The sequence below is a fragment of the Argiope bruennichi genome, chromosome 2 (assembly GCF_947563725.1).
Source record: "Argiope bruennichi chromosome 2, qqArgBrue1.1, whole genome shotgun sequence".
Classification (NCBI taxonomy): Eukaryota; Metazoa; Arthropoda; class Arachnida; order Araneae; family Araneidae; genus Argiope; species Argiope bruennichi.
Genome location: NC_079152.1, coordinates 82,035,197 through 82,059,488, shown reverse-complemented (window position 1 = coordinate 82,059,488; position 24,292 = coordinate 82,035,197). Strand labels below are relative to the sequence as shown.

Here is a 24,292-nt window from a genome sequence, read left to right as displayed (position 1 = left end):
TCTATTTCCACTAAAGATCACCCGATAATGATCAGTAATTGGTTTCTATTGGTGTCTATTTATTCAGCTTTTGAAAAGTTAACGGGAGCTTTTATTCAATTTTTTTCCCAGCTCGCTACATCATATCTAAATTTCTGAGCTAAATTCCCCATTTTCTTTTTAGAACATTAAAGTTGCCCATTGCGAGCCAGTAGCACTTTGTCAGAAATTGATTTACAGATAATGAAATCTTCAAAAGCTTTTGTCAACTTTGTGATCTTAGTTGCAGTGATTGGATCAACAAGTGGTTTTTCGTTTGTCAACATGCTCAAGATGTTCAGTGGTCTAAGTGGTAACGATACCGCTTTGTTTCTTCTGTCACAGTTAGCAAGTATGGTTGACCAAGATATGCTTCTAGGAGATCCTAGTCCAGACGCTGTTGAACAACCAGGGGGTAAGTCACTAAAGGAAACCTTAAAAGAAGACAGAGATAATCTCGAAGAGTTGATTAGTAACTTAGCAATGCTGAAGAAGAACAATGCTAATCAATCAAAATATATGGACGTTATTAAAGAATTTTTGTTTAAGCCATTAAACCGATAGAATTTGGCATTGTGTAATATTTGAATCCAGTGTAAAATTCTGATTGACGTGAAACTGTGAAAATTAAGACAAATTAATATTATTAAGACTCAGTAAATGTGAAAATATTTTCTCATGAGATTTTGATTGTTACAGAAATAATCTTCGATAAAATGTTTTATTGATACCGTAATAAATACGTTTTCCCCATTTTAGATTCAAGAATTTTTATTTTTGAAAGGTACCAAATTTGTAAGTTTTTATTTATTTATATTTAATTTAAAGTTATAAAGCTGAAATTGTATCGGTATGAATTGTATCTACATTGCATCGGTAAGAATTACATTAGTTTTTTTTACGTTCCTAAACTTTTCAACATGTTTAGTATCGACGACAGAGTTTAATATTGTCTCAGAATACAGAATATAATGATCTTTTATTGAGAATGTATTTCCATTTAAAAATTATAATTCATTATCTTCATTTAAAAACTATTCAAACCACACATTTATGTTACAGAGTTGTTGATATTTTAAACATCACAAGAAAAATTAATATTTTAATTATTATTTTATTATAAAGAGACAATAAGAATGAATATTAATAATAATAGTAATGATTGAATATGAATATTAATAATAATATTATTAATAAGAAAATTAATGTTTTAATATTAAAAGTATATCTTAAATCTTCTGCATCGCAAAAGACATTATAAATTGACTTAATTTATCAACCTTTTTTTCAAAAGTAAAAATAAAAATGTTTTGATATGAGTCTAATGGTGTCGTAAAATACTTAGGTACATCGGCAGAACTTCAGAATTCGACTTTTAAGCCGAATTTGTATTAAATGTGCATCAAAACATATGAACAGAAAGATCAATTTTTTTACGATATTTGATTTTTATCACAATGTAATGAATTTTGATCACAATGTAATTGATATTGTGATTCTATTTACTGAGATGTTTGAACATATATTACCATTCCCGTTAAAATAAAATATATACACATTAATTATTGCACGTACTTACCAATTATTTACCCATTATATTAGACTAAAATATAAAAGATACTTTTATTAGCGGCATCCTTATGTGAATTTATTTATATGAGCGCAACATGTTTCAAAACGTTTGTATTAACCGAATCGAGAGCCATTTTTATCTTAACCGCTTCTTTGACAAAAGTTCCACGAGTCAGTGTGGCATCGAAGGAGGCTTTATAAATCACATGATCAAAGCCTGCACATTATGGCGAGAAAACAGATGGCGAGGAATTTAGATGCCAAAAAAATTGGACGTTTCTTGACGTCGAAGAATTCTTAAAAATTCCAATCGTTAAATGTTCTGTTAAGGGCGTTTTATCAGCTCTTGTCTTTAGTTCTCTCCTAATGTAAAAATTCAACGCACAATTGATGTATTTAATGCATTTTTGATGTTTCATAATTTAATACATAATGTTTTCTTTCCATGGAACAATATGCTCTCTCTCTAAAATGTCCTTTGTTGTAAGCAAGTGTCCAATATCATCAAGTGTCGTTAGTTCCTTCGCTGGGTGGAGTTGCTCTTCGGTGGCCCCGTCAAGTTTCCCTTATAGCCTCTGGTTAGGTCGGAGAATTGCTTCCAATATGATCACAACATATATGTCCTGTGAAATAGCATTAGATATATTTATTTATGTACAAATAACCCTGGATATAATAAATAATAATTTTCTTGAAAATTTTTAAGTCAAAATAAAAAAAATAAGGGTAAATAATTGATGAATAATATTTTTTTATATATATAATTTTCGATGTATTGTTGGAAAACTTCAAAATCACAAAGTTAAAAAACCACAGCAACAAAATGTCAAAGAAATAAATAATCTACAATTATCATAGAATACATCAGTTGAAAAAGTTTGATTATTTAGCTCGTATGAATTTTAATTTTTAAACAAATACTATACGAGACATATATACAAAGAATTTATACGACACAAAAGATGAAAAAAGAGCTTTTCTATTTTTTTCTGTCAAAATTCTGGACATTTCTATTTGTAAAAATGTATAAACCTTACGATTCAGAAAATGATATCACTTTTATGTCTAAACTTTGCATGTCGAATCTGTTCTCTACATTCTACGGAAAAGATGTACTTTTACGTGAGTGGTGTAAACTGTGTTAATTTAGTCTACAAAATGCCTGAAGACTCTTTCGCTGGCATTCACTGACTGTGTTGTCATTGCTTTTGGGAATATATACCGGCGTGTTTGAGGAATTGTATAACTTAAGTGTAATAATAAATTTAGTTATTTTGTGTTACTAGACGATATATATTATGACATCATTCCTTTAAAGAATTAATCGATTTAATTCCACATTTTAAAACATTTTTAAGTTAATTATACTAAGTTAACATATTAATGATTTATTTTAGTTGTTTTTTTATTTAACATCGTTTTAAAAATTATATGTTTATATTTATTCATTTATTATAACTCATGAAGGCATGGCTTTTATATCTGTACACAATTATATTTTAACCGATACTTTACATTTACTCTAATAACTAAGTGCAAATAATAAAAGCAGGCATTTGAGAAAGTGTAAATACTAATCTAATACATTATAATTCGAGAATTTGAAATTTTTACATATTTATTTTGCTATGATTTTAATAACTTTTTGTAACTGATCTCTCTGCGGCTTTCCTTCGCCCAGCGAACTTGGATAACTGTCTAGTCGAAAATTTGTTACTATTTGCATGCATGTGCATATATTATAATTCATGAATTCCTTCATATATATATCTATATACTTATAATAAAGCTCAATGTGTGTGTGTGTTGGCGCTCTACAGGCCAGACCGTTTGACCTACAGCTACCAAATTTGGTACATGTATACCTTGGAGGTTGGGAATGTGCACCTAGGGTTCCTTTTTTTGAATTTTTAAATAGAATTTTCATTATTAATTAAAAACTAACTTTCCCGCCAAAAAGTCTTTTCATTTTCCCTACCGCCAAATGAGTAAGGCTTCAGTTTTTTTTTTCCAACAGTAATCAGGCTAGGTTTAACATTTTTCGGCCGATTATTTCAAACGATTCTGTTTATTTTCTTAATGTTTGATGCATTTAAAATTAAACATTGTTAATTAATCGATCTTTCAGATTCATTCTGAAGTACTTTTGAATTAAAATAAAACAGAATAAAGGAAATTAAAAATTTCTAATCCGCATAGCGTTACCCCAACTAGCGTAGAAAAAATCACGTATTTGCGTTACCCTAACTGGCGTGAAAATTCACGCATGCGCATTGTGTTCTGAATTCCGCATTGTGTTGACAATTATTATCAATGGATGCGGATTGGATTTAAATTATTTTTGGGTTCGTTGTATGCTTTTGTAATTAAAATGTATTTATGTTATTTATATATTTTTTGTATATGCTTATAGTTTTAAGACCATCGTTTTTTAAGTAGTTTTTTTAACCTGTTTTCAACGGATTATTTTAAACGATTCGTTTTATTTTTTTTAGTGTTTGATGCATTTAAAATTAAACATTGTTAATGAATCAATCTGGTCATGATGAATCTAAGAAAATTTTGTTGACAAATTTTTGAAATATTACATAAATTAAGAAAGATATTCTTTAGTGCCATAAAGTTTAAACGCTCAGTGACTGTTTTCAATAATCATATTACAAAAAAATTGTTTCAGTAATAAATATTATTATATTAATTGCAGATTAATCCTTTCCACTTTAATTTAAAGTATAAATTCTACGGGAGCCAACAGAAAATTAGAGATACATATTACGTTATGACTGAAGGCGTTTATAATATTATGAGTGAATTATATGCCTATCAAAATTTGAAGTTTTAAAATATTTTGATGAAGAAGCTATTAAAGTAAGAATTGCATAAAATATTTAATTATTAAAATTTTAACAAACATTAAGATTGGCGAACCGGCTGGTCGCCAAAGGCAGCTAGTTATAGAAATAAATCGGAAATTACTGAACTTTTGATTGCTGAATGATTGAATGAATACTAGAACAATGAATACCATGCAAAATAGATCTCATTACTCGTCTTTTTTTTTTTTTTTTTTGCCGCACTTTTACAAGGAGTTACTCGGTTAAAGATGATAGAGCTGCTAATCAATCTCACTGTCATTGAGGTAAATTTGAATCGAAAATCTGCTTATTTGTACAACAGCTCCCCTCCCCCCACTCTCACATAAAGAGACTTGCGGATGCATTGACATTGGGGAGGGGACAATATTCATTTATTTTATATTTAACAGAATGATTTCATTATTATTTCATCAATTTATTATGGCCATTTTGTGTTGCAGCGGAGGTTCTAAATGGCAATTAAAGTGGGACTTATTTTTAGAATATTGTTCATATTGAGGGACACAAAATTCCTCGGAAATTCATTCTTCGATAAGATCTTATATCTTGGGAAATATAATAATTACAAATGATTGTTTCGCTTTTCTAATTTTTCTTTTTTTTAATTCTTCAGACTTTAGAAATCATTTCCAAATTTTTCAGACTTCAAATCATTTTGTAAACAACCATCCAAAATTTCACAATGCTTATTGAAGTTGAGTCAGTTAGAAATTTACTAGACCACAGATCCGGGAACATCAAAACCATTTGGTCTATTAAAACTTATTTAATGGCGTGACGATAGGAATTTCCATATGGAAAGAAAAGCAGCACACAGAATTCTTTTCCTCCTTCCGTTCTGAGAGTTATTGCAAAACATCGATGATGAGAAGTCTTTTGATCCACCGGTTGGGTGCACGGCTGTATCAACACCTATTCAATTTATTTTCCTTTCCTGAAATATTTAATTCATAACATATCAGCATCAGCTGTATGGACGTCAGATTTTCAACTTAGCAACAAAGGCCTATTTGAACTAGAAGTATCAACCTATAAGATAAATAGAAATTGAAGTACATATTACAGTTAGAAAGCTATCTATACATTACATTACAAAAATACACGCAATTCATTCAAATAAATTCTCTCTTCCATGTTATAAATTCACTAGTTACAAAATTTTTCATTCATTGATTATCAGAATCGTATTTTCATAGGTTTTCAACAGTAATTTCACTATGAAGCAAGTTATTTGTTTAGTTCTCTTGCTCAGTTTCTTAAGCCTGACTTGCAGTCAGAGACAGTCACCTTTGTCAGACATGATGGATGGCGTTCGAAATGCATTTACTTCATTTTTTGGAGGGAAAGAGGGGCCATTCGGAAGAATCGTCAATGAGGCATTTGAGTTGTTCCGTTTCGAAGATTGGAAGGAAAGGATAACAAAATTCTTGGAAGAAAATGCCGATAAACTGTCAAGGCGAGGACAACAAGAATTTGATGACGCGGTGAAGAATCTTAATGTTCTCAAAGAGGATCCGGATGCCACCAAAGAGGACTACAAAAAGATTTTGGAAGACCTAAAAAGGCAAGCAAAGTGAAATCCCCCCCCCCACTTGGAATCAGTCTCAATATTCTTTGGCGTTATTCTCAAGAAACTAGGATTTTATGGTGATCATTTTCAAATTGATACTTTAATTCTTCTTAATTGCCTTTATGTGTATTGATAAATACATATTTTTAAAACAATTTATTTTATATTCATGAATCAATGTAAAAAATAGTTTCTCTCAGGGTACAAATCATTAAAGCCATATTATAATCCTGTATATCGCTATATTTTTATAGCGTTTGGTGGTTTCCTATATATTTCCTACAGTTTTTAAATTCGAAATTATAAATAATTATTACTAGATAATCAATGTCTAAATAAAATATGTTATAAAATATATCTAGAAATTGAGGATATCTGTAGAGTTTGTGCACAGTTTAGGAGAGTTATAAGCTTGTAAATATTTTTGGAAAAAAAAAAAACTCTGTAAAAAAAAAAAAAAAAAAAAAAAAAAAAAAAACAGAAAATTTGATGAATATAAATTTTTCAGTCTTCAGAAATTACTTATTCTTCAGAATCACTAATGACTCATATTTTCAGCAGAAGATTAGAAAAGAAAATAATTTGCTTTTTTCGGTGAATTTTGTAAAAGATTCCATACACTTGCATAAGGAGTCTCTGCGTTTTTTTTTCTGTTAAGAGGTTTTGAATTTGCTTTAAATAACATCCTTGAATTTTAATTTAACAATCCAAGAATCATTGTTTACTCTCACTGAAAACATCGATTGTTCTTATCCTATAACTGAAATCAGCAGTGTTTTAATTTCTGGTTAAAATTCTTCCTCTTCAATAAAAATCATGCATCTTTCTTAGATAAGTAACTCTTTTTCTTTTATTGAACCTCCACTTCTGGTAAGTGTCTCACCTTCTTTATTTTACAGAGAAATTATGTTTCTTTCTTTCTTGGAAATATTACGTACTGTTCGTTTCAGCATTCTGAGAAGACCACTTTTCGACAATTCTATCTCGTTAAGGGAAGAGACGCGGAAGAATGAGCAGAATTCTTCGTTAGTCTTTGATCTTCATTTTCGCCCTATTAGATACTTTTTTTTTTTTTCATTTTTTTTTACGTGTAGGTGAATATTTGACCATATTATTTTAACTAAGTCCTCGAGTAATACGCGTTTATTTTACTGTTAAATGTAAACATCTCCCCCTTTTACCTTTCCTCGCACCCCTATTTTGACAAATTAAACCCGTCCTAACGCATGCGCAAAAGCGTGGAGGGTTTTAAAATCCGTCGTCAAACAATAGTACTTCTTATTTATATTTGGTTTTAAATCTCATTTGAGCAGCAACGAGAGATTTCAGTTCAATCAATAAAAGAGTATATTTATTATACCTTCTAATAAAGCCAGAGATAGGGATTCAGAAAAATATTTTCCAATATATTTCTAATTACAAAAAAAAAAAAAAAAAAAAAAACTACGACTCAGTTTTACTTCAGCTAAAGTGACTACTTTAATTTTTTTAAACTGATGATAAAAAGTTAAATGAAATTATTTATATATCTCAATTTGCTAATACCTATAATAATAAATAGACATTTTTTGAAAATCAATAACAAGTGTGATAGGTTTTTATTCATATTTAAGATTAAATTTATTAAAAAAAATAAACTCACTTATGAATTGATGCTTGGATTGCAAAATTTGTTTTATCAAAAAGTTGAAATTGCAAAACCTAATGATATACCTCCACCGATCGTCAATAAAATTAAAATGTCCAACAAACTATTGTAATGTGAAAGAATAAAAAGAATAATCTATTCTAAGTGAAAATTAAAAAGTAAACGCTTCAGAAGATTTCAAATGCAAATGGACAAAATAAAGTACTAAAAGACTTCCAAACATTTTTGCTGTTTTTCCAAGGTTTTTTTTTTTTTTTTTTTTTTTTTTTTTTTAATCATAGACAATGCTTTTAACAGAGAATAAAGATGAGTATAAATGCGTCAAAAATTATGAAAGCTGATAAAAAGAACGGAAACATTATTAATAGCAGGATGTAAAGTTACAAAGCCATAAAAGGACGTAAAAAGAGAATTTTCCCGTTCTTTTGTTTTTAAACAAATGCATGGTTTGTGTTGAAGATCCTCTGTGTAATAACGTTCAGTTTTATGGACAAAGTATGTAGTAATTTAAAATAAGTACAACAGGAAATGTTCAACTTAATACCAAATACGCCATTACTCGCAATGGCACAAGTTCCTCTGTAGTTTGGTTGAATTACTGACAGTGTGGTAAGATGTAATAAACTATAGTGTATTACTTTAAAAAAATTTATACAAGGTATTCCAAAATTTTCATATTAACATAATTAATATTATTCAGCATTTATATCAAAAAATCGAAATAAAACTAGGATAATCGAAAATAAAAATACAAATAGACTGATACGAATTAAAAACGAAGTCATACTGTGTTAGTGAACACGATAAAAACGACAAGATTAATAAATGATAGGAAATTTTCTTTGTCTCTATTTATTTTTTGACAGTGCTTGAATTTGTACAGTTTCTCAATAGACAAAGCCCGTTATATAAGGCCATAAATGCAATAATAAACGAACAGTTTCTAGCATATCTGTTCTTTTCAAATATTCATTCTTTTATTTTGAGGTAGGAAAATACAAAATTTGACAGATTTATCATGTATTAAAGTACTGATGGTTGTTTTTTTTTCAGGAGAAAACGAAAATATTTTATCTGTTTAAGTAACATGAATAAACCAGCATAAAAGTTTTTATACCATTTGCGATTTGTAATTATTTTACTTATGATATCTCCTAACGCAAGACTTCTTAAACATCAGCTGAAACTATACATGGGGCAATGTAGAATAATATGAGGGTCGCAGAAATTTACATGGAGCATTTTTCTTCAACACTCCTCACTATTTTAAACAAAAATAATTTCGAATTAAAAAATAACAAAAATATCTGTTAAATAATTATTTAAAAAATAATTTCCATTTATTTGATTCTAATTAATGTTTTGCCTTATTATATATTTTCCAATTCCTTAATATATTGCAGAAAGAATCTGAGACGTGAACAGAAAATGTTTGAGAAAGTTTTTTGTAACATGCAAATAAAATATCTATTATCACCATTTCTTGTAAAAAAAAATATACAGGGTACCCAAACTAATCATGCTTAATAGCTAATTCATAAACCTTTAGAAATAGATATATATTTCCAGTTGGAAAAATACTTTGAATGACGCAAATAACTAAATTTGATATTATTTGAGTTAATGAATATTCTAATATAAATATCATGAAATCTAAATTTATCTAGTACCCTGATTCGATTCGTTTTTCCTAGCAAAATATTCTTGACACTTTAATATATTAATTTTAAAAAAATCATTCTTCTGCGAACAAAACAAAGGTATGAACTCTGAATTTCATTATTTTTGGCCAATCAACAATTATTTCCTGGAAAGATTACCCGTTGACTGGCCGATGTTACTTTTAGTTTTTAAAAGTGCATTTATTGACTGAAACAACTTTTAATGTAATTTTTTAGTCATTTAAACTGTTTTTCAGTTACAAATGCGTACCTGTGTCTATTGGTTTAGAAATTAGAAAATAAAAGATGGTTTAGAAAGTAATTAGTTAGTGACCTATAATCAGAGTAGATACCATTGATAATCACAATACACGTTGATTGTATTTTTTAAATTTTTGCAGAGAAAATTTAGAATCATTTTAGATAGATCAGTGATGAGTTGTGCAATATTCAATTCATCAGTTTCTTCATCATTTTTAATTTAAATCGCCCTTTGCTCATTTTCTTTAGTAACATTATGTTCATTCTCATTAGATTACGTCGATTCTTTTCTTTCAGAAATAATCTATTTTTTTTTTTTTTTTTGTCATTTGTTTATACAAAATGTTGCAACCATGTTGATCAAAATATATCAAACAGCCTAAAATTCTAAAAGTTAAAGAAACTATTTCACGATTCACCCTTATGCCTTTGTCGTTAAAATAATCTTTACTTTGTATGTCACATAAATATGTATAAAAGTATTTTCATATAAGTATTGTTAATTATTTAGATATCAAATCATAAAAATCCAAAAGGATCAAAATATACATTTATTTATTCGGAAAAACATAAATAGAACATCAAATGTATAAGTTTCATTCGAAACAAAATACATAGTTATGGAAAAAGATTATATCATGCCAAAAAAATTATTATATTTAATGTTTTTGAAGTGTTTTTTTGTGGGTGGGTGTGTGTATTACATCAGATCATATATTTTCATAATTTGTATTCCATAAGTGATTTTTTAAAAAAAAAACGTTTTTATACAAGAAGTATAACAATTTTAAATTTGAGCCTATTTGATGCAAATTTCTTTTTGTTTCATATTAATTAAAAATTTATTTAAAACCAATTGCTATTATAATTAGTCAAATCTATCATATTTTTATAACAAATTTAAATATTACATGCCCAACATTTCATGCCGAATTTTTGAATTTTTAATGAAAGCAACCATGTTTATACATCACTAAAAAATTAAATCATATTCTGTTTATTAATTCTGTATATGATACCTAAAAATTCTTGAACACATTAAAAATTATATTAAAGTATAATTAGGAACAACAGCATTTCTTTTGTGCTATTCTATTAGTAATTCTAGTGTAAGCAATAGAAGGCATTTTGTTTTTATATCCTATAGTTTTTGTTTTGCATAGTTTTGTAATCTGTCCAAGATTTATCGGAAACGTTGTTTGATGCTGTTTTGAAAAAGGTTTCAAAATATCATTTTTGAAACCTTTAGTGTAAATGATCATCTCCAGATCCAATTTTCTTTTCTTCTAAGCTCATCTGGATTGCGACTTTTCAATCTTCAAAACTATCACCTAAATCTGTCAAACAAAGATTATCTTCATTTAAATTCGCGTTTTCTTTTGAATCTCAATCAAACCTATCAACTTCAATTTGGGATATCTCACCACTAGTATCTTCGACTAAATCATCACCAATATTTATTTCGGAGGAATTAGGATTCAAACTTTCAATAGACGTATCACTGTCTGAAAAAGTTTCAGCTTTTGAGACACTAGTAGTGCTTTTCTTGGTGACAAAAGCTGTATAAGATTCCAGAATGTCATTTTTGTTAGCTTCTTCGATAATAATCTGAGGTTCCAAAAGAAGGTCAGAGTTATCACCGATATTGCTGTTCGACCCATTATCAGTTTCCAAATCGCTACCAAACGAATCCGACCAGTTGGTAATAACTGAAGGCATTTCTCCAGTTCTATCTGTGGCGAAAGCAGTTAGATTTCCTGAGCTTCGACTATTATTATTTTTAGAATTATCAATAGCTTTTGAATCTGACTGATCATCTATAAATATTGGCTTATCAGCATTGATAGTTGTATTTATTTTACTATTGGTATCTTCATCGAGTGCAGTTTCAAAACCCGATCTTCTAATAACTTTCAGCACATTGTGTTTAACTAGTTCATCCTTTGAACTATTTCTATCTAACTTAATTTCACTATTTACAGCCTCTTCAGCTTCTAAAGTGACATCTAAATCTGACGAACTACTTACTGTTGATGTTTTCTCGTCAGGTATATTAGACGTTTCAGTAGAATCATCCATAGTTGATTTCATTGTGATCGTAGATATTTTTTCACCTTCAGATGCTCCACTGCTACTACTAGTAGTAGATGTCTTCATAGATGATGTCAATATTTCAGTTCCAGTATACTTCATTGAAGTTTTAGCAGAGGATGACACAGACGATTTCAGTGCAGCCGTAGTTACTCCATTCGCTTCCAGCTCTATATTCGTTTTGGCAGGATATTCTTGTCCCCAGGATTTTACTATTTCAGATTTATTGTGCTTTATTGATTCTTTTGTCGCCACAGATATTCTACCAATTCCTTCCATTTCTCCTACAACGGTAGGATTAATTTGCAACGGTGTTTGTAATGTGTTGGGCTCGTTGGACCTCTTTGGTGTAGATGAGACAATGAAATTCCGACGTGTGTTTCTTCCTATGAAAGTAAAGTATATAAATTATCGATATGAAAGAAAACTTACCATTTATTATCATTGATAATTATTCCTCCGTCGAAATGAATATTACTAATAATTATGAAATTTCGATTCTGAAGAACTAGAAAATTTTTATTAAATATTAATCCAAATTCCAAACTTCAAATAGGTTTTATGTTTGCTGCTGATAAACTTTATTTCAACATCTGTAACATAAACAAATCTGATTATATATCAATGATTATAAAATAAAGTATTTTCAATTTCTTTTTCTTTAAACTTTCATAAGAGAAATTAAGAATTGAATAAGGCACAGAAATCGGAATTATATCTAATCGTTTAGACAGAATTAGGAATTAAATAAGTAACAATTGAAATGATTTAAAGGAATTAGCGATTTTTTGACTTTTTTTCATATTTAAAATTGGAGCAGATAATAAAATATTCCAAAGTTTAAAATTAAACATTCGTCTTTTATTAATAAAACTTTGTGATCAATAATATCAGTATATCTGCAGTGAAGATATAAATATTCAATATAGATGTGACTGTGATTTTATTTATTAGTTTACTTGTTAAGTAGATATAGTTTTTGCAGTTTAAGAAATTCTGAATAATTTTTAACAAATATTATTGTTTTAAATAATACATTTTATTTGATTGATTTATTTTTAACTTGTAATTTTTTCCCCTCGATAAATGAAAAAGCGTGTGACATTGAATCGAAGGCATGACCTTTTCCGATTTTCATGATCAGTTGCTAAATTCTTGACTAGATCTTCGGCGTATCACAGATGCATAATATGAAAAAATAATACAAACTACTCCATCTGACGTGATAATTTTTACAAAAATTACTTGATTTCAATATTTAGATCAATATTTTCCATGTTGCAATCGTGAGTTTTTTACTAAAGTGAAAAAGAAATTCAATAGTCTATAAAAAGAAACAATTGATATGCAAAATAGTTATTGTTCGTATCGTGACGATTACTTTAATTTGTGATTTCCATGTTGCAATAGTGAGTTGATTGCTAAAGTAAGAATGAAATTTAATAGTCTATAAAAAGAAAACAATTAATATTCAATATAGATATTGTTCGTATCGTGACGGATATTTTGATTGATGATTTCGATGGTACAATATTATTAGTGAGAATGGAATTTAATAGCTTATAAAAAGAAAACAATTGAAACGCAATGAAGATATTATTCACATCTTAACGAATTCTCTAATTACTGATTTTTATGCCGCAATAGTGAATTCATTACTTAAGTGAGAAAGAAATTCAATAGTCTATAAAAAGAAAACAATTGATATGCAATGTAGATATTGTTCATATCATGACGAATGCTCTGAAGAGCGTTCGATATGTTTTACGTTACGACCTGAAAACCTATACAATTGAAGATTATTTTCTATAATTTCCTCCTACAAAACAAGAGCCATCCTAATCCAATCATCAGCTAGCAAACATTCTTCGCCCATAATAAAGGCAAACATATACAATTATCAAATAGTAACCTTCCCTTAAAGCACTCTAATTTGAACTAAAATCTTTTGCTACAACTTCAAAAGTAATGAAACATTATTTAACTCAATTCTAAACAATATTCTAAATGATTTTTGCAGTTAAATTTCCTCTCGGATCTGTTTTCGATAGAGGAAAAGTGTACTAGCATTCATATGAATATCTAATATTCAGGAGGTGAGATAAATTTCCCCTTTGAGTATCAAGTAATAGGCAAAGCAGAATTGCTTTTTGTGTACAGAATGAAAGCATTCAATTAGAATGCAATTATTTCGTATTAGCTCTTCTATTCGATTTATATAAGATTAGCCATCATTGTTAGCTAATCTACCTGTCACAAAAATTGATTGTGTTTCACTATCAATTAAATATAAGTATTTATGTTCCCCTAAGTTCCTTGAGCAAGGTATTTGAGACATTAGCTTATGATAATCGTTTAATATGCAGTGTTTTAGAAGTCTTGTATCTACTCTATTGTTCTATAGTGCTTATATACTTTTCCGATTGTCAGTTTATGAACTTCCTTAAAATATGATTTTTTTCTTCTTTGTAAATGAGTAATGATGTAAAATTCAATTAATATAGTAGATTTATATAAGAGAGATAAATTTCCCCTTTGAGTATCAAGTAATAGGCTGTTTAAGTCTAAACATGCTCATAAAAATCTTAGAATAATTTCTCTATAAAAGATATGTTTCATGATTTAATTAATAGAAAAATCAATAAATTATTGTCTTCACTAATAATAAAAGCAAATGCCCAAGCATCTAATGGCTCTCTAGAAAACAGAAAAACGGAGCCTATAATTACCAAATTTAACAAATATTTATTCTGGAGGATATTAAATGTACCTTGGAGAGATTTTCTTGAAGATTTCATTAATTCAATTATGGATTTTTTTCCGCGATTACTTTTGAAAACGTAATTGCAAAATAAAAAAAAATTTCTCATGCTCTCAGAGTTTTAAAAAAATTATAAACTCAGTTATAATAATCTAATTGTATAGAAATTTTTCCTTTATTTTAAAAATGTTAAGAAACATTTTTTGGAAGCAGTTTGCAACATGACTTTTCATTGCTGTTATGAAATTAGTCTTATTTTCATAGTTTCATCAAAATTTTATTTGTATATATTTTTACAATGTTATAATTCAAGGTGAAAAAGGTTTACAATTTTCAATTCATTCAGAAGCTACTTTTATGTCCATTCTAAATCAATATTAAACACAATCTGAATAAATCAATGGATTTGACAACTAAAGACAAATTTGAGGAAACGCTCGTGAATGGAAGTTGTTTATATAATATAAAAAGTATGTAGTAAAAAATACGGAATAATAAATATTTTAATTAATTAAAAATATTTTTTTAGAAGATCACGTAGATTAAACTGCAAGCAAATTATTTAAATGAAATTAAACGCTACCACAGTATTTTCTGGGGCAACCAGCTAGTTGTCAGAGCTATCAATAAGAAATCAGAACAAACTGACATATAATTATACAAAATATTTAAAGAGTTTTGCGGTCAATTAGATTAAATTTTGAAATTTTTAACATGATGCATCTTTCAAAGAATTAAAATTACTTGATAAATTATTTTCTGAAATATTAAAATAATGTATTCTTATCGCAATCGCACAATTGTATTAAATTTCAAAACTCTAATACATCCATCAAAAAGGAAAAAAATCGGTTCCGAAATCCCAGCTTTATAATAAGAAATAAGTCGTATTGAATAAAAGCATGTAAGATCAAAAGGCTTTGAAGTCTTATATACTAATGATAATGCCGGCGTCCTGGCATAGGGGTAGCGCGTCTTCCCCGTGATCTGGGCGTCCCGGGTTCGAGTCCCGGTTTGGGCATGGTTGTTCTTCTGTTGTTCTATCTGTGAGATGTGTGAATGTGCCCTCCTGTAAAAAGGGGTTGTGCAAGCGAATGAATGATGCGTGAGTGGCAAAGTCGTACTCTTGGCCCTAGTTGGCGCTGCTATAAAAAATAAGAGACGTTCCCCCTCAGGCTTAAATCGCAACAGCGGGCTTGTCAGTGGCAAGTGCCATAAGAAACAAACAAACTAATGATAATTTATTTGAATGGCTATCTTTTAATTTTCAAAGTCAATATTTTTTGCATTTATCGTCTCGAAATTTGCATGATTTGATGGGTGAATAATACCACCGAATTATTATTAATTTTAACTTTTTACCTCTTTCACTACTAACCCGGCACAATCCGGCCGTAAAAGTTCCATTTCTCTTTTAAAATCCTTAATTCCTCATTCCCAAAAATAACCGGTCCCCAAATGGCCCATTAGTATAAAACTTGCACGGCCGATTTGAGTCTGGTTAGTAGTGAGAGGGTTAAAGGCTATTAGATATTTTACATGCATTTAACTCTTTGCTTTGTTTCCACTTTTTTATCTTTTGATACATTTTACAAAATTAAGATGAATCCTTTTTATCACCTGTACATCATAATTTTTCTGAATTTATGTATTTTTTAAACGAGTTTCATTTATATCAATGATTTCATTGTTTTACGAACTTTTTAAATATTACTGTTTTTTTTTTCCATCATATGTTTTTCGCAGTTGGGCCATTACTGGTTTTTGTGGCAAAATTCCAACAATAGCAACAACTTCAATAATAGCAACAAAATCAATAATAGCAACAAAAACATAGACTTTAATATTGCTTTTAATCTACTTTCTTTATTCTTACTTAATGTGTTGTGCTCTGATTTTCAAAGCAAATAACCTATTTTTGTAACTGTTTAGTACAATAATTTGTAGTGTAGTTTTACTTGCAATTTCAAATATTTTAGTTATATATTTGATGCAATTCGAATAGAAAATAAATCTTATGCTGCTAAATCTCACAACCAACCAAATAACCTAAACATCAAGCAATTAAAAGTACACTGAAATTCTATTATTTCAAAGTGCAGTCATTCTTAATGAGAGAGAAAAAGAACTTATTGTCTTGAAGTTTTGCAAACGTTATTGCTTTCAAACAAAGAAATGAAATATAAACTTTTCCCTTAAATCAAAATAATAAGTTATATCAAAATGAGTTAAACCAAAAATTATTAAATAACTAACCTGAAGCGATGAAGTTATGGACTTTTGGTGGCGGTGCCATAAAATCCGAAAAAACCATAAATGGCATTAGCAAATTTGCGAACTTAATCATGGCGATGCAGAAAGGATGTTAAAACCACGCAAGGAAGGAAAATGGATACCTGGGGATGGCATTCAACAATATACGACACTATAAGAGGCTACGAAATTTAAATTGAGTAGAAAACAAAATGATAATCCATCACAGTCATACGCTTGTTTTATTAGGTTCCGATTGCATTGTTGATAATTTTCTTTTTGAAGAAGTTTCAATATCGAGGTTTATATTTTGCTAAACTTTTAAATAAAAGTAAAAAATACTGGGAAATTCAATCTTTGTGACCTTCCATTTCCAAATCAATATTTACTGTTCATTTCCTTTCTGATATGTTTCCTAAACATATAACCTTGATTATTTTTTGATCAAACGCCGAAATTAATTTCACAAGTGTGTTTAAATGTCGTTTGCAATAAATCTTTTTCGAGTATAAGGTGCAAAAAATAAAATAGGTAGATGTTTGCTAGATGAATTACAGGGAATTCGCTTTTTGACTTCCTTGTAATCCGCAGAAAAAAAATTTTTAAGGGGAATTACATTCTAAATGGCATAATTTTAAATACAGTTTGTAATATTTCTAAATTTGAAATAATTATAAAACACAATCAGTTTGAAAGATGAAATTTGGTTCATGATCTTTGCACCAAAATCGAACATTTCTATCAATTTTGGGTGAAATCCTTTAGTGTAGATTTTTATGTCTTGTGTCATCAATCACTGAATTTCCATAAGTTAACTCTTTTTATGTTGTACATATATACAAGGACCAGACTCATAGATACAAGTTCATAAAAATACCACCACACCATCTAATTCCAAATCAATAAACACACTCTTGGCTCAACTCTTTCTATCAGTCAAAGTTCTATCAGAAAAAAAAGCAATCTAGTTTCTCCTATTCTCGCCAGATGGCACAAAGCAATGACGACAACTTAAAAACGCAGCTTAAAAATAGATGGCGGACATTTGGCGTAGTGTCAACAGGAGAATCGTAGACATATCAAATTATGAAACAAACCTATCAAAAAGTTAAATGCTTGTCAATATATCGATCTATAGCCATAATTCAAAAATACAGAAAACTAGATAAATGAAATTTGGTTTGTAATGACACAGATATTCTAAATCTGTATAAAATTTTGGACCCAATCGCCCAAAAGATAAAAAGGCCAAATGCATACTTCATTATTTTTACCATCCATAAGTCATACTGTTTCGGATGCTAAAGACAAGGGAAGAATAAGGCAAGGAAAATAAGATAGATAAAGGTATTGTGATTAATATAAACAATTCAATATTCTGATTGAAGGTGTACTTCATCCGATGCCATAATATTACCATTGAAAATCTTTTCTGAGTACTGCGATTTGTGGCGTAAATAACTGGAAAACCAAACCAAAATGGATACATGAGTAAATTTACAAATAGAAACAAAGCTGATAACGCAGGTTTGTTTAAATATTTCACAGATATGAATGAACAATAAGATATATAAAATGCGCAATAAGAGAATATAAATAACTGATAGCTCATCAATTCCACAATTTCCTCCAACATTTAACAACTAAGCCAAATGTCTCACCGAAACCCTTTTTAATTGCGATATAGCATTTCAAGGTCTATCTAATATTTATAAACATTTTAATGAAAAATATATACTTCTATAAATGTCCGAAACTATCTTTATAATTCTATATTACAAAATGCTGAATTTAGTTATTCAAATTTGACAAATATCGCCAAATATAAATGAAATTATCTCTAAATAACACCGAATTTCACTACATAGAGATGCAGATAAAGATGGTATAATACATCTTTATTATCTGAAAAGATATAATATGCCTATCTGATGATATAATAGTAGAAAGATATATTTTTATGATATCCGTAAAAGGTGCCGCTTCCGCTTCATTTTTAAAATAAATAAATAACCCATGTGATAAGATATTTACAGCAGAAATAAGATAATTTATAGTCACAGCTATATTTCCACTAATTTTTAACAGTGGATTTCGGAACGCATCTCAAAATTAAATGTAATAATGAAATAATCAAAATATCTAAAACAAATTTTGACTACACTAAATTTGATAAAATGTTTTTAAAATTCATTTTTTAAAAATATAAAAACTGCCATAAAAAATTGCGATTTACGTGGACAGAATCAGAAGGATATTCTTTCTTCTTTCCCTCATCACATCAGTAAATATAATTAAAAAACGAAGCTTAAAAATCATCGATTAAGAGCGCTGGAATGAAATCAAAACAAATTCAAATGCAGCAAATTTTTAGTTAAAAAAAAAAAAGTTGGATGCTCGTATATTTTCATTTGACATCAACAGCATGCCAATGTTATCAAGGATATTATTGGATAAGTCCTTTTACATGAGCAATAAAGACTGAATTATTTTTCAACAGCATCGTGCCTACCCCCTCTTTATCAGTTCTGAAGTCACTCCTTTTAGATGTTTTTAAGGAAGAATAAGTGAGATTCATGTTGTAAGATCAAATTATCTGATTTGATTCCAATATATTTGATGTGTGTGGGTGTTATGTTGCTTCTATATCAGTCATATCCTAACTTTATTGCGCAACTCAAAGAACTCATTTTGCAGGCTTTTAATCGAATGCACTCAAATATTACGCGCACAGACGTTATGATTCGCTCTGCTTGTCCCATATCATATGAAAGAAGTTATCTTGAACAATTATTATTTTCATAAATCAATGTAATGTCATCCCTTCTTGTTACTGTTTTGCAGCGCCGTATTTTGATTATTTTTAATCACAATTTTATCGTTATTATTGTTTGTTTGTGTTATAAAAACAATCCAATGACTCTCCTTGCCCAATAAACACACTTGCGGTTTTTAAAAGCATTTTTTTCCTTGTTGAATATTTGACAAATTTATGAAGTAGCCTAAGATTTTTTGACATGATTAAATCGCATTATTTGAATGATATTTCATACTGACAATGAAACAGAAGGGATGAACTAACATTAATCTCCATATAAAGGCTCTACTATGATTTACTTCCGTATTTGTTTGGTGTCTGCTTGAGCTCGTTTTTAAGCCCCGTTCCCGCTGATCAGAAATCTACCATCTGACCCATTGTAGGACCACTCTCAACTGTGGACGTCGATTGGGAGCTTCCCACAAACTGTCGGTAAAATGAACAGATATCAAAGAGCCTCGGATAACCGTAAATGACAGGAAAGAGGGCAAAATGCATTGAGCGAAAGGCGCACAAGACCCAGCAGAATGGGGCTTCATAAAGAGTGTATAGGTAGAAAAGGTGAAAATAGAGAATGAGAAAGAGAGTCTCTGGTCTCTAAACTAGTTTCAACAGATTTGAAAGTAAAATTCTGACGTCTTTTTTCTAATAATCAGTCAAGATATGCACCCCTTGGCCTTCTTGTTTACTTCTGCAGTATGAAACGTTTTATGCTTAATTTCGGTATGTAGGATTATTATAATAAAACTAACTTATAATAAAACTGTATTAAAAAGAACCCTTGATCGGAATAACTTGATTACATGTGAAGAAAGGGAAAAGGGCCTGACGTAGGAAGAAAAAAGTTCAAACTTTTAGAAATAGATGGCGCTTTACAAGTTATTCAAAATTACACGAGCAACATTGGCAATCCAATGGGATCAACCATTGATGGGATTTATCTAACAGTTCTTTTCAATCTGCATGACCTTGACGGTTTTTCAAGGAATAGTTGAATGAATAAAATAACGACTCCAAAGGCGTTTGATATTTATAGACTTCTTAATTGAAAGCCCTTCCACTACAAGTAGTGCCACATCAGGTAGGGAAAGTGGAATCGCCTCTTGAAATCATTAATAAACAGTGAAATTCAGTTCAAGCCCATGTACGTTTTACGATTTGTAAAACGACATCTATTGCTAAAATTCTTGGGATATCTTTTTCCCTGTCATATCTACTCCCCTTTCCTTTCGTTTTTTAAAAAAGTTTTTTAGAAAATAAAATTTTATATAATCACTCTACATAATAAATATAACTGATAGAGATTTTCTTTAGAGGTCCCAGCCTTTAGAGATGGGAAGTTTTCGGTTTTCATTTCCTTAAGAACAAAGGAGTATTTTTTAAAGCTTAAAGACTTCTTGATTCTCTAATTCTGCCACTTTTTAGTCTATTTCCAATGAACTGTAAATTAATGATCATAATGAGTACTAATAGCTACATCATAATTTAAAATTATAATAAAGCAATTTAATCAAAATTTTGAAATAAAATTTTTTGACGAAATAACTTCCTCTTTCATATACCAAAGAGAAAAAAAAAAAATTAATATTTTGAGCTTTCAGCTTTTTCTGTTAATTCGCATGAAATGAAATTATTATTTAAGGATTCGACTTCCTTCTTGGGCTACATCAAGCGTGAAATTCAAATTATGATTAGTTGTGTGTACGCATGTTTTGCAGACTTTGACAATAAATCAAAATAATTCTTTTGATTCTGCATTCCACTTATTGAACTCGACATCTATCTTCCAACACGCAGACTTGTGAGGAGGAAGTGCTCTTGCACGATACACACGCAGTACACAGTAGATATTGTTAAGTCTCACATGGGAATTATGATTGCACATCCGGTAAATTTGAATTAATGTCTATATACATCAACTTAAAGAACAGGATGATTATAAATTGATAATATCTGTAAATCGGGAAATGTGTCGTACAAAAATAAAATAAGCGGGAACGATCTTCCAAAATTTCACGTACACCCTCAAAAAAAAAAAAAAAAAAAAATTATTCCGCTTCTTAGCTTAAAATTGTGGACCTTGGACCAGAATGTGAGCGCCACGAGTGTTCAAATTTTTATTTTCTAAGTCTTGCACATAAGAGCTGTATATTTCATAGTACAGTAAACAAAACCTGTACTTGTAATTACTCGTATGCCGCTGGCGATGAAGAGTTACAATCGTCTATTAACGAGCAATTTTTGGTTATTATTTCTTCGGCAATTAATTACTGGCATGCATTTAATATGCAACCAGTACCCCGATCTAACCAGAGGCTATGCGCGAAACTTGATGGGGCCGCCGAAGAGCAGCTCCACCTTCGATAAACGACACTTGATGATATTGGTCACTTGCAAAAAAGAAAAGACGCATATTGATCCGGAAGAAAAAAAAACATTACATATTAAATTGTGAAACACTGAAAATGCATTCAATAGATTAAATATACGTTAACTTTTTACATTAGGAGAGAACAAAAGATAAGAGCTTTGACAAAATGTTCTTAATAGAATATTTAATGACTGGAATTTTTAAGAGCTCTTCGATGCCCAGGGACATCCAGTTTCTTGGCCATCTGAGTCTGTGTTCTCTCCATAATGCATAAGCTTTGATTACCTAGTTTATAGAGCTTTCTTCGGTGTCACACTGACTAGTTGAACTTTTGTCAAATAAACAGCTTTGATGTACAGAATATACTTCGTTAAGATAAAAATCACCTTCAAATTCGGTTAATAGAAACGTTTTTAAAATGTTGATAGGTAATAGAAGCGTGCCAAAAAACCGAATATGTACTTTGGATTCCTTTGCTACTTTGGCGGATCCAAACCAAAATTGATACAGAACTGCAACTCATTTCATTTATTTAATTCTTTGTAAGGCAATGGGAAGTATGTTTCCCACCAAATCCATCAATCTTTGCGTGAAGTTATATAGATTGGCTTAAGTCTCTGACAAATTTTTCAAAAAGACAGAAACTATGATGCTACAGTTCCTTGTCTCACACAAAATGGTGTGTCTTGATTTATTACTTAATTATTAATTAACACAATACATTAATTAGTCAAATTAAATTTATCTGATAAGTTAAATAAATCACTTTCCTTAAACCAGTCTCATTCCTAAAAATGTTTTACTATACTATGACTAGAAAAAAATGGCCTTTTAAAGGGTTAATTCGTTTTATTTTTGAATTACAGCATTTACATTTTTACATTTACGCGAAATTACAGATTCACTGACGGTTATACCTTCGACGGATCTAAAATTTAGATACCAAACCGGTGTATCAAATTTTACCTATCTAACCATTTGCGTTTAACCAGTTGCGTTAATAGTGTTCACTTCTACTCGGACAGTTGAAGAGACAGATTTCCTACAAATGGATTTCATTCGAAATTTGATAGAAATCTACAAGTTTAAGGTAAAGACCATATACAAAACTTCATCTGTCTAGCTCAACGCATTTTTGACTTATTGTGTTCAAGATGTGGAGACATAAATAATTTTGATTTTCGGGCTGAGGGAGGTCTGAAATGTAAAATTCAGCAAAATCTCGAGTTCGAATTTTTTAATGATCATAATATTTTCGCTTTAAACTTCGTATATGAAAAAATAAAAATCGTTCTAGACCTACCAAATCTGGCACATAATTACTTTTGAGGTCGTAAACATTCATTAAAAAATTATTATTTTCACAATTTTAGAGTTTTAATCAACATTTATCAATATGATAATAATTCTCCTCAATAATTTTAGTATCAATTATTATACAAAATAAATATATAAATAAATAAAAAATAAAATAAATAAATAAATAAAAACTTCGTCTCTTAAAAATTCAAAAAAAAGTATTTTTTTTTCCTCAGAAGTATAAGTTTTATTTCCAAACATTTTTTTCTTTTTTCTTCTTCTTTATTCTAATAAGTTCTCCAAAATTAATTTCAAACACGATTTTATAATAATATTTTTATTTACATAATCGAGTGCAACAAAAGTAAAGATTGTAAATAAATGCGTAATAAAAACAGTAAAAAAAGATTTTGCCTTTCAAACTTCAAAAAATTTGTCTATCAAACCACTAAAAGTTATTCAAAGAATAGCTAAGAAAATCTTGATTAGAGTAAATTTAAAACAAAATAACGTTTTGGTATGAATTTTAAATATTTTTTAAAAAAAATATTTCTAGCAATGAAAACGTGGATTTCCCAGCAAAATAGTCTTGGATTCGAATCCATATTTAAGAATAGATACTTATATAATCTAGACTTATTAAAATAAATGATTACCATAATTTAAGTAGGGAAAAAGTAACGTTTACGATGCGTAAAACAATGCCCTAGGATTCAATAAGAATATTTCATTTTTTAAGCAGAATGAATGATTTTTTTTGTCTATTGTCTGTTTTTTTTAGTAGCAAAACTGTTTTTCTAAATATGTGATTTTGCTAATTTTTTTGTGATTTTGCTAAGTCCCACCACAGTCACAGAATATATCTCAGTACCCTTAAATTACGCCAAGATCGTCTGCAAATTTGAGTTGAAAATTTTCTAATATAAATTGAGTGTTATAATAACTTTCATATTCCACGCAAGTTTTGATTTTTAAAATTATTTAGCACTTTCATACAGAAATTAATACAAGACTTAAAAAGGAAGATTTCAGTTCATCGGAATCAAAATAAACCTATTTCGAATATAGGCTTGATTTTAAAAATTAGACCAGT

At 29.2% G+C, this 24,292-nt stretch overlaps 1 protein-coding gene across 1 annotated transcript; it reads right to left on the bottom strand.

Moving 5' to 3' along the window:
- Positions 1-10,992: 10,992 nt before the first annotated feature.
- LOC129962234 (uncharacterized) lies at positions 10,993-17,076 on the bottom strand. The gene is made up of 2 exons (XM_056075974.1): positions 16,715-17,076; positions 10,993-12,083 (listed from the first exon to the last, which is right to left on the bottom strand). The coding sequence occupies exons 1-2, from the start codon at positions 16,803-16,805 to the stop codon at positions 10,993-10,995; spliced, it is 1,182 nt and encodes a 393-aa protein (XP_055931949.1). The 5' UTR covers positions 16,806-17,076.
- Positions 17,077-24,292: the final 7,216 nt, after the last annotated feature.